Source organism: Plecotus auritus (assembly GCF_963455305.1).
Source record: "Plecotus auritus genome assembly, chromosome: 8".
Taxonomy (NCBI): Eukaryota; Metazoa; Chordata; class Mammalia; order Chiroptera; family Vespertilionidae; genus Plecotus; species Plecotus auritus.
Window position 1 is genome coordinate 58,950,165 of NC_137782.1, and position 12,412 is coordinate 58,962,576.

Here is a 12,412-nt window from a genome sequence, read left to right on the forward strand (position 1 = left end):
TAAATAATACCTCAATAAAACTGACATAAGAAAAATTAACCAGATTGTCATGAATTGTGGGAGAAAAATAACCTTTGTTCATACACTGCAATATTAGGTAAGTTATATATTTTTTCTGTTTGTTTTGTTTTGTTTTTATTGATTTCAGAGAGGAAGGAAGAGGGAGAGAGAGCTAGAAACATCAGTGATGAGAAAGAATCATTGATTGGCTGCCTCACGCCTCCTCCTAGGGGGTCGAGCATGCAACCCAGGCATGTGCCCTTGACTGGAATTGAACCCAGGACCCTTCAGTCCCCAGGCCAGCGCTCTATCCACTGAGCCAAACCAGCGAGGGCAAATTATATGTTTAAATAAATAAATAAAACTGTATAGCCACATTCACAAGCATGATCAACTTCTCTTGGGAATAGAAAGGGCACAGACACACGAAGTAAAAGGAAGCTGAAGCCCCAGGCCTGCCAGGCTCTGGGTCTGGAAACAGGCGGAAGTGACCAGGAATTCACATTCTGCAGAGTCAACAGGGACCAGAAGGAGTCTTTGAGAACTGGAGGTCTAGTGTCAGACTCACTGCTTGAAACCATATGTGAGGTAAATGGGAGCAGATGCAGGTCTGGCAAATGGGACCTGAATCAAGCCACTTTGACTCATTAACTGCCCCTGTGACATCTCTGATATCACCCAAAACTGGGAATCCTGAGCAGCCAATAGGAAGCCTGGTTTGGGACTAGGGTCCTGAGGGCCTGGGTTCAGACAAGTGCAAAGAAAGAAAGTGGACAGAACAATTCCTCTTCAACATAATCCTGTAAAACAAAATTCTAAAGCATGTGAAGAAAACTGACACTAAGAGAGACAGCCAAAAACTCAACTCTTAACAGATGAGTTCACTTGTGATAAGTGCAAATAATAGAGCAATCTGGGAATGACCTTAACATAAGTTTAAGACCTTAACCAAAGTAAAGAAAGGAATGAGTTGTAAAAGAAAAAAGTCATGAAATAAAAGTAGGTATTAACTATTGATGTGAAAAAGAAACCATGAGAAATCCTAAAAATGAAAGTATCATTCTTGAAGTGAATTCAAATAGGACAAACTCCAAAGCAGACACAGCTGAAGAAACAGTTAGTGAATTGAAAGATATTCCTGAGTAATTCACCCAGAAAGCAACACAGAGAGATAAAGAAATGGAAAGTATGAAAGAGCAGTAAAGACGTGGTGAGCAGATTGAAAAATTGCAACATATATGTAATAGAAATTCCAGGACAGAATAAAAATGTAATAGGGATATAATATCCATTGTACAATATTCAGATGATGGCTGAGAATATTTTAGGACCAAAAAGGAAGCCCTGAGATGGAAAACACTTTCCATGTGCTAAACAAGATGATTAAAAATAAACCTGAGCCAGAAACATTGTAATGACAGAGCAGAATGTCAAAGATGACGAGAAAAATCTTGAGTTACAAGAAAAGAAAATTGCCTACAAAGGAATGCCAATTGAAGTGACAGGTTTCTCATCAATAGCAATGGATGACAGAGACAGAGAAGTAATACTCTGAACAGGCAAAGGGAAAGTTACAATTAACCTACCTCAATACACAGGTAGATGAACAGTGAAAAACAACTTACAGACATTTTCAGACTTGCATAGATAAAGAGAGTTTTCCACTCCTACCTTCACTGAAAGAATTACCAAAGTATATACTTCAGCAAAAGGGAAAATAAAAGAAGAAAAAAATTAAGTACAGAAATTAGCCAAATATATTGGTAACTCTAATTAATGTCTGACTATATAAATATGAATTTTTGTGATAAATAGTGGAACTAAAATTCGAAACAATAATAAGGAAGATGGGATGGGGCAGTTCAGTTGGTAGTTACATAGTGTTAAAAGTGTTGTCTTATAAAGAGGAAAATAGAGATACTGAATAACTTTATATTGTTAGGAAATACATAGTTAAGTACTTTAATATTAAAAATTAAAATGAAATCACTGAGAGAAATGTGACTTACAGCCTTCATATCACTTTTGGGGAGGAAGAGGGGTGGGGTGCTAAAGAACATTATCTATCAAAAGTCAAGAAAGAAAGAACAAGTAACCACATGTGCTTCCGCCACCCCAAAAAGAAATCTCACGGTAATATAAAACACCATGCGCACACACAAAAAATAAGATTATAGAAAATAAGTCCAAATAAATCAGTAATCACAATAAGTATACATGGATTAAACTTACCTATAAAAGACAGAGACTATCAGATGAGATCTTTTTAAAAATCAAAATTCAGCTATAAGCTGTGTAAAGAGATATGCCTAAAGCAATGACACAGAAATGTTGCAGATAGACAGAAAAGATATCCCAGTTGAATACGAACTGAAGAAAATGTGTCTAACAACGCTAATCTAAGGTAAAATAGAACATAATATGAAAAGCACTGCTAGGGATAAAGTGAGCCAATACATTTCATTATGTCGAAACCAAGAATCACACCAAGGAGTCGAAAAGTCATGAACTTAAAGCCTTTCCTAGCATTTGGATGGAGTCCTTTTGCAGCTACCTTTACTCAAGGATTGATGGCTAGTCAACTTGAATGTTCTTGCAGGCATGAGTCCCTTAATGTGGAAAAAGGATGAGGCATGAAGGAAAAAGAAGATTAAAAAATAAGGTTGCTTACTAAATTATTAACCACAATGCTACAGGCTAAATCAACATAACTGCAACCGGGACAATAAAGGCCCAGCATACCCTAAATCACTTGGGGTACATTTGCATATTAAATTGGAACATTTAATAGCTGTAGCCTAGAAAATGGCCTTTATTAAAACGTACCCACAGTTAACACTTTCAGATACCAAACCCATGTGGGTGCAAATGCAACTCAGCAATCCTGACCTCATTTGGGGGGCAAGGGGGCATGGCAAGAGTCAGGACAGTGAAAGGGCTGAGTTTCAGACGAAAGAGAAATGGGAGATTCAAGAAACCTGGGACATTTGACAAAAAACACATTTGATGACCTTGTAGACAAAAAAGAGAAATGAGCTGGATGAGGTGCAATTAGGTAAATTTGTCTTGGGCCTCAAAGGGCAGCTGATTAATAGACGCTGTTAAGCAGGAGAGAATTCTTAATTACAGAGTTCTATAACCCAGGCTTAAATACTGGGTCCCTCATTTATTTACCAGCTGGGTGACCTTGGGAAGTTTTTTTTCTTTATTTCTCTGGGCATCAGTCACCCCAGAAATAGATAACTGCCTATTTCAAGGCTTCTTATGATAATTAAATGAGATAACTCATTAAAGTTCTTGGCACATAGCCCTGGCCAGTGTGGCTCAGTTGGTTGGGCATCACCCCATGCACTGAGAGATTGCCAGTTCGATTCCCAGTCAGGGCACATGTCTAGGTTGCAGGCTCAGTCCCCAGTAGGGAACATGCAGAAGACAGCTGATCGATGTTTCTCCCTCTCCCTGTCCCTTGCTTTCTCTCTAGAAATTAATTTTTAAAAGTATTTTTCAGAAAAAAGCCCTTGGCACATATATTAAGCACTCCTCAAGTGATGCTCCCGATTCTATAGAATGAGAGTTTAGGATCCATAGATATATAGGTTTTCAGAGTTCTGGCAACATAGAGTTCAACAGTATGAAAAAGCACTTTGTAATTTAGTCTGAAATAATAGGAACAAACTGTTGACATTGAGGGAGGAAGGTAATATTTATATTCTGCTTAGCACTAATCAAACTCCTTCTTGAGTAGTAGTTTCATTTTGGGGTGCCATGTTTTCAGAGGGACCTAGACCAGAGGTTTTCAAACTGTGGTCCCCAAGACCAGCAGCATCAGCATCCTATAGGAATTTCTTAGAAATGCAAATTATCAGGACCACTCCAGCCCTACGGAATCTAAATCTGTGGGGGTGAGGCCTAGAAATGTGTTTTAACAAATTAATGTTAACAACTATCAATGTGATTCTGATGCATGCTAAAGTTTGAGAGCCACTGACCTAGATAGACATACATGTTAGGGGGAGATAAAGGTCTCCAAATCATGCCTTTTGAGTCTAGTTGAAGGATCTGAAGATGTTCAGCCTCAAGGAAAGAAGATCTGACCAGTCCAAATAAGGGTCAGATGGAAGAAGGAGCTGGCTTGTTTCTCCATGTCAGTCCAATGACATTTAGGTCAAGCGTGGAGAGCTTCGGGGGAAAAACTAGCAGAGTGGACTAGAGAAGGTGCTCTTGGCTGCAAGTAAATGACAGCTGACCCAATGGCCCTAAATCATAAGGGGCCTATCGACAAGAGGAGTCCAGAGGTAGAGAGGTTCCATATCTGGCTAATACACTAGGTCAGCTACCTCCTCAAGGGCCCAGGCTTTTCCTATCCCTCCTTTCTGCATCTCAGTTGGATCAGCTTCTCTCCTTACGGTTGCCCAGTGGTGAAAGAACTTCCCAGTCTCCTGCTCATACAGTAAGAGGCAGAGGAAGAAAGTATGTCTTCCTTGTCTCTCCCTTTAAGGAACCTTTCCCAGGAGGGACTCCCCTCTCTCTCCAGCAGATGTCCCCTGGCATCTCATTATGGATTTGACACCTTAGGTCACATGACACTTCCTAAGCTGGTCCCAGGCTGGGATCATGGAATTGCTGATATTGGCTTAGACCAGGGCTCATCCACCATATCTGTCCCATGGACCCCTTCCACAGTCTGGCCAAACCTACAGACCCTTCTCAGCATAGTGTCTTTAACGGCATAAAACAAAAGGATGGGATTACAAAACAAACCAATTGTACTGAAATATGGTTTTCAAAATGTATTTCTTAAAGTGTGATATAGGAATAAACTCGCTTCTTTATTAGCACATTAAACAACAAAATCCAGAGGCAGATCTAATAACAACCGTAAATTGAAGTAGTGATGAGTGTCAACAGCGTTCTGAGATCCCTGGAATAACTGTTTTGTGATGTGGAGGTATCTGTGCTTTCTCTTGGTGACAAATCACAAGTTACTGCTAATGCTGCTGTGGTTTGCTGCTTACATTCATGATACAAGGAAATGCTACATTTCAGTTGGAAGCTAGTGAAAACAAAGTAGCTTTCCTCCCTCCCCACTTCAGGCAGGTTTTCGAATCCCACGCATTTCTTCCACCACCCTTGGTTGGGGTTTTCTGTGAACTTAGCTTAGATTCATCAAGATTCATACTCCGGGGCTGGAGTGGGCAAATCTTTTCTGAGTCAAGTGGCCTTTTCAAAGGAGTGTGAATACCTAAGCTAAATCACAACCCAAAACAGAAGTGGATGTGGGTGGAGGGTGGGAGAGTAAGGTGAAGGAGGGGTGGGGTGGGCCTGGCTCCAAGGTCTGCTCCATGCATGTCAGCGAGGGCTGCCTTCAGAGGGAGAAGGCTTCTCATCACCCGAGGAAGAGACCTTGTCCATGGGATGCAGACACCAGATGGGGCCCATACCAGGATTGCCACCAACCTCGGCCTCTTCCATTTCCCCCATTTTATTTTCTTTTGCTTCCTGGTTGGTTTTCTTTAAATATTTATATGCATATCAGGTGATAGATATAATACTTGCCCTTGACAAATATTCAGCCTACTGGGCTCCTCCTGCTATTCCACGTCTTAGAAGTAACCACAGCTTAACTTGGTGGGTGTCTTTTCAGACAACTTGCCGGGCACACGTGCTATCCCAGCAGCTCACACGCTTCCTTTGCAGAGAAACTAGTTGGCAGGGTAGGTTCCTGGGCCCTGCCCTCACCCATGCTGGTGAATGTGAACTGAGCTCACCACGCCCCTTAAATTGTGCAAGGAAACCTGAAGGTTCAGGGAGGGGAGGTGGGCCTAACATCGCATTCCTCATAAGTGGCACAGCTGAAATTTCAATGCATGTCTATCACCCCCCCCCCCCCCGCAAAATCCATGCTCTAAATGCCATCTGTACCTGTTGGCTTCCAGAGCTATACACGAAGGTGACTAAAATAAGCATCAGTCCAGAAATTATTTTTAAAAGGGGTGGAGTGGGCATACTCCTAGAACCTAGCTTGGAAGGTGCCCACTTGAAATGGGCATTCACACTGAAGTGTTTGGGTGCCTCATCAATAAGTCTTGAGTATCCTAAAGCATTCACAGGAGACCCCAACTGCCTACTCACACGCCAGCACTGGAAACAGGAGGCATTACATTCAGGTAAAAGCAAGGCAAAGATGTCCTCTAGGAGGTCTATAATTTAACGTCGTCCTGGAGATATTGGGGACCATGTTTGTCGAGTAAAGGCTGGCTGGGGACCTGAGAGGACCACAGGTCAGAGAGCATCTAGCCCTGGGATGCTCAGAGCCCCGCTTGCATCCTAGCCTGGTGTATTCATTTCCTCCTCCACCCATGCATCCATTCACCCATCCTCCAACCCACCCTTCTCTGAACCTCAGTTTCCTCATCTGAAAACCGAGGATATAAGCCTCCCTTCAGGGCTGTGGCGATCCGCACAGGGCCTGGGGCACACAGTGCTCCTCCCGCATCATCCACCATTTCAACCGCTCCCAGTCCCCGCCCTTGAGGGCGAGGCTCCTTCAGTCTGGCTGCCAGGGGAGCTCGGAGACAGGCAGTGCCCCGGCTCCTCTCATCGTGGGTGGTGCCTGTGGTCTCTGCACAGAGGAGGGACCAGCTGGCCACACTGGCGACGAGGGCTTGAGCTGAGAGCCCCGGAGGGACACACCTTCAGGCAGATTCTCAGCCCCATCACGGTGGGTGGGACCGCCCACTGGCATGAGAGTCCAAAGCGCAGGGCATGATGGGAGAGTTTGGGGGAGGGGTTCGGGCTGGCAGAGCAGAGTTCAATGTGTGAACTTGGTGAGCTATTTAGCTCCTTTGAGCCTGTTTCCTCAGCTATAACAGGGGATGGCGATACCTCACGGGAGAAAAACGAAATCCCTGAAGTGCAGTCAATGCCCAGCCCTCCGACCTGGCAAACCCACCCGAGAACCTCGGGCTCATGTGCCTCAGGAGACACGGACTGGAATGCTCACGGCAGTGTGGTCGGCGGTAGCACTCAGCCGGAAACAGATTCTTGTCGGCAGCAGAATGGATAAATAAGTTGATGCGTTGTAGGATATTCCTGCAGTGGAATGCTATACAGCAATAAAAATGGGCAAATCACAGACACATGACAACATGGATGAATCTCAAATATAGTGGTGCATCAAGAATAGAGATGGTTAAGATTCCATGAATATAAAGTTCAAAAAGATAGGCAACACTCAGCTATCGTGCTTAAGATGGCATGCATATAGGTAGTGAAATTGTAAAAATAACAATTAATATGATGACCTTAAAAGTCAGGGTGCTACTTACCTGAGGAGAGGGGCTGTGGATCAGAAAGGCACATGGGCCTGACCCGGGGGTTCTGTTCTGGGGTGCTACTTGGGTGGCAGTGGCTCACCATTGTTTGCTTTATAATTTATTTATTCACAAAACAGTGTAAACATGTTTTATGAGCTCTTCTTTACTTGTGATTACTTCAAAATCTAAGAATAACTCAAGTGCCTGGTGCTGGACAAAGGCTGTTTTTCCTTCGCCCTCTCCCTGTGCGCCTACCAGCTCTTGTTCCGTGCTTGGGAGGAAAAAGCAGAAGTGAGAAAATGCTGAGGGAGGTGTGGGTGTGGGCTGGGAAGCCCTCCCTCTGTCCCCTCCCCCTCCCCTGCTGTACTGCTCCCAGACACAAATGCCCCGTAAAGACACTGCCAGAGGTTTTCTTAAACTACTTTATTCAGGTTGGCTGGTAGTTACGGATTGAATCATGTATATAGGGTTACCCCCCACCCCCACCCCACCCCCGGGGCAAAGCCCTTGGCCTCTCCCACATCCCCCATGCCACTGCTGAGGGGTGGCCAGAGGTTTGAGCCAGTTTTGAGGGGGTGTTGGACCCAATAGAAATATTTACACATCACCAGGGGCGGGTGTCCCCCTGATCAGGAATTGTGAGGGGATTGGTACTGGGGTCCCTGGGGTCCCAACAGCCCCAGGCCCTTGGGTGGGCTTGGCATGGACCCTAAGAGAGAGAGCTGGGACATTGGGAGCTGGCAGAGGGGGCTCCTGGGAGAGCCTCAAAGACCCTCAAAGGGGTCCTGCTGGTGCAAAACTCTGCATGGGGCCATGGAGTCAGAGAGGGAAGGCCCTCTCCATGAAGGGGCAGAGATTCCTGGTTGGTCCCCCACCTCCCTAGAGGGTGGGACAGGGAGCTGTTTCTTAGGTACAAGGAGGCTGAACATGAATGACCCACCAGGAGGCGGTTGGGTGTCTCCCTTTCCTCCCAGGGTCCCTATGAGTGACCCCAACAGGCCACAGCCCCAGGGCAAGGCTCTCCTGGGGGCTCTTGCCCCATCTCTTCCCCAGGGGAGAGGCCCTAGCTCTACTCAGAGATTCAAGTCCAAATCTGGGAGGTTGTTGTCCACATCCCCAGGCTCAAGTGGGGGATAGTGGAAAGGAGGGAGAGTAAGGCTGGGAGGCCTGGTTAGGGACAGGATTTGGGGACAAGCAAGCAAAGCGAAACACTGGACTCCACTGAAGCTGGTGGCCAAAGGGGGCAGCCTGCCCCAGCATGGTGTCCCGCCCCCATGTTTGGAGTAGTTGTCCCCTTGGTGCCCAGGGCTACCTCCTCCGAGCCAGGTCAGGTCACCATACGGATCTGAAAAGGAAGGGCTGAGTGGGGCTTACATGCTGAGCAAAGGGGTGGTGGTCGGAGGGCCTACGTGGTGGCCACAGGTCTCAGGGATGGGGAGGCGGCTGGACCAGGCAGTCCCGTCCCCACGGTCCAGCAGCTCCTCATGCACTCTGTACAGCCGAGGGGCGCGGGCGGGCACGTGGCGGGGTAGCGTCAGTCTAGGCTGCAGGCCTCCTGGTCCACAGACCGCTTCCGCAGCTCCTTGCCCGGCTTGGGGGGAGGCGGGGCGGGCGCGGCGGGCGGGGCTTCGGGCAGATGCAGGACCGAGTTCTCCCCGGGCTGCACCCGCAGGTAGGCCTTGACCTTGTGGTGCCGGGCCTTGCCGTCGCTGAAATCGATGACCCGGCACTCGTAGGTGCCTTCGTCTGTGGCCTTCACCCGGGATAGGCGCAGCTTGTGGGAGATGTTACTGCCCACCACTTTGACCACCTGGGGGCGACAGAGAGACCGTGACCTGGCTTTGGGGCAGCGGGAAGGCAAGAGTGTCAGAACCACTGCTAGGGTGGGGCCCCAGAGACACTCGCACCAGGGCACAGGGAGTTCAATAGCAAAAAATAGAAGCAACTTAAATGTCTTCCCACAGAACAGACACATAAGCAGAAGTCAGTTCATTACATGGAACAGAGCACAACAGTTAAAAGGAATACCCTAGAGCCAGGCATGTCACAGCTCGGTGACACGCAGGAAGTGAGATCTCATTGCAAAACTCCTACCATTTCTGTACATAAACACATAAAAACGCTGTATTCTGGTTTTGGAGACTTGTGTGTGTACAAGTTTAAAATACGCAGCAAGAAACACTGGCCTCATAGCAGGGGCTGCCTTGAGGATGCAGCCCAGGGGAGGGCTGTGGACCTGGGGTGGACTGCAAAGTGAGTTCTTAGCTTAGTCCAAAATGTCTTATTTCTTAAACAAACAAACAAACAAACAACAAATACAGCCTGGCCTACGTGGCCCAGTGTTTGAGCATCGACCTATGAACCAGGAGGCCATGGTTCAATTCCAGGTCAGGGTATAGGCCCAGGTTGCAGGCTCAACCCGCTCGATGATTTTCTCTCACCATTGATGTTTCTATCTCTTTCTCCCTTTCTTTTCCTTTCCTCTCTGAAAGCAATAAAAATATAGTTTAAAAAAATACAGGCTGACCACAAATGTATCAGCATTTCAATAATTGTTCATTTCTGTTGGGGTGAACAGAACGAGTGCCTGTGATATTTGGCTTTTTGTTTATGCCTTTGATTGGGATTTTAAATTTTATTTTAAAATTGAATTTTAACTTATATACAGCAAAGTGTACACATGATAAAATTTTTAAAGTACGCACAAGTGTTTCCTTGTGCAACCACCAACCAGAGCAAGGCAGGACCATTTATAACCCTAGAGCGCACCCTTGTGGCCCTTCCTCACCAATGTTCCCCCCATGGGGTTAACTACTCTGACTCCTATCACTATAGTTCAGGTCAGCCTGTTCTTGAACTCTTTCGTGTGCAGCTTCTTTCACACAACATAGTATCAGCGAGATTCTCCATGTTGTTGTCTGTCTATGTTTGTTCTTTTTCATTGCTGTGTAGTATTCCATCATGGAAAGCTAGGTGAAGGATACAAGAGACTGTTTTTGCAACTTCCTGTGAGTCTATAATTCAAAATTTAGAAAGTTAGAAAAAGGGAGGGGGGAGTTGGGCCGGTGGAGAGGAGGGTAATGGTGAGTGGGGCTTTCATCCTTCCTTGCCCCTTATTACTTAGACCCTTCCCTGCCCCACCTCCTACAGCCCCCACCCCACCTAGACAGAACACTGGAGATCAGTTTGCAGCTGCCAGCTGGTGACCCCCTTCCCAGTGATCTCACCACCTCTCACATACAGGCTCTCCAGGCTCAGGTGGGGCTGCATAGGCTCCAGACCTAGGGCCCTGGCCCCTCAGCCGGTCTGTTCTCGCCAGGCCCCAACTCCTGGAGGGGGAAGCCTCTGCTGATCACCCACAGTGAGGAGGCCAGGATGAGAAGGAGGACAGTCTCTGACGGGGTTCATTCACTCTGCAGACGTGTTTCAGAGACTATGCTGGGCACTCACACATGTAACTTCCAATCATCTCACTAGTCTTCTCTGGCCTCCCTGATCCTTTCTCATCTCCTCCCAAATGTGAAGCTCTTTCTGACCCCAGGGCCTTTGCATAGGCTGGTTTCCCTACCTGGGTGCTCTGCCCCATCTCTCTTCACCTACTTGACTCCCATTCACTCCCGAACATCACCTCCTCCAAGAAGCCTTCCATCACAACTCTTTTTGTTTCCTTCATAGCAGTCATTGCAATTTGAGAACCATTTAATTGATTTGTCTGTTGATTTGATTTTTGTTTTTCTCTCTGGCTAAACTATAAATTCCATGAAGACAGGAATATCTGTTTTGTTCATCTTAGTGACCATCACAGGGCCTGGTACCCTGTAAATAATAATAATAATAATTAATAATAAATTGTTGGATGAATGGACTCACTATAGTTCCTTCTTTCTCCAAATGAAGTGGTACCAGGCTTGCTAACTTGAGGTCACATACACACAATTCTACCCACTTTACAGATAGTAAGGCTAAGGCTCCAGAAGGAGTGACTCTCCCATGGGCACTGAATCAGTGAGTGGCAGAGCTAGGAGCTGAACCCAGGCCTGACTCCATGCATTCTATTCCTCAAAATGGCATGACAGGCCCACACAGGGTCACCAGGAGCTGGCAGGGCCATGGTGAGGGGGGTGCTTCCCAGGCTCCAGAAGGGAAGAGGGCAGGTGGGCAACAGCAGGGAGCCTGCCCATCCTCCCTGATTCTGAGCACTATGGCTGGCCATCATCCCCAGGAAGCGGGAAAACATGGGCTGTGGCACAGCAGGAGGCACAAGGTGGGCCATGGGCCACAGACAGAACTTCCCAACAGCACGCTGTAGGAAACCTTCCAGCAGCCCTCTGGGTGTGGGGGCCAGGCGCCCCTTCCCAGTGCCAGGCTGGGCCCAGCTGGAGGCTGTCAGCCCTGCTGATTCCATCACCTCTGGCCAAGGGCAGGCAGAGGTCCTCTGGCCCTGCCATGCTCTCGGGGAGTGAGGGGATGCTGTTGCAAATGCGCAGCGGGAAATGAATTACCTCAACATCTGTTTCCCTCACGGATATTAATTATCCTTCATTTGTCAACCCTACAAGGCGCTAATGGAGTAATAATGCTAAGCGCTGGGAGCAGCCGCTCCTAGGGAGGGAACATGGAGCGTGGCCCACCCCTCAGCCCACCCTCACTCATCCGGGGCGCTAAGGCTTGGACGGGCTCTCTCCTCCCCCAGCTCCCTCCCGCCCTGTCACCCCTCTGCCAGCAAACACATGTGGCTTTCAGAAGCTCTTCCCCAGCCCCTCCTCCCCCGCCCCAGAGGAGGAGGGGAACGGAGCACACGTAGGGGTGCTGGAGGCTGGGCTCTGATCCTGACAGTGAAGGCACCCTGGCCCTGGTTTTCTTGGGCTAGATCATCCATTCATTTGACTCCCATTTATCAAGCTCCCCCTCTGAGCAATGCCCGCATGGGCTCACGGTCACCTGGAGGATCCAGACCTCACTCCTGTAATCCAGCACCACAGTACGCTGGTGTCTAATAGGACAGAGGACACATACACACTGCTCCCTCCCAGCCCCAGTGATCTGTGCCAAGTGCCGCCGGGAGAAGGCAAATACTGAGAACAGTAACAGTGATC

At 47.5% G+C, this 12,412-nt stretch overlaps 1 protein-coding gene across 1 annotated transcript in view; it reads right to left on the reverse strand.

The window, feature by feature from the left end:
* Positions 1–7,720: 7,720 nt before the first annotated feature.
* Positions 7,721–12,412, reverse strand: part of VSTM2L (V-set and transmembrane domain containing 2 like) — a 33,065-nt gene continuing 28,373 nt past the window's right edge. Inside the window, exon 4 of the mRNA XM_080683438.1 lies at positions 7,721–9,126. Within this exon, the coding sequence (XP_080539564.1) occupies positions 8,851–9,126 (276 nt within the window). The 3' untranslated portion in view covers positions 7,721–8,850. The remainder of the gene's footprint in view (positions 9,127–12,412) is intronic.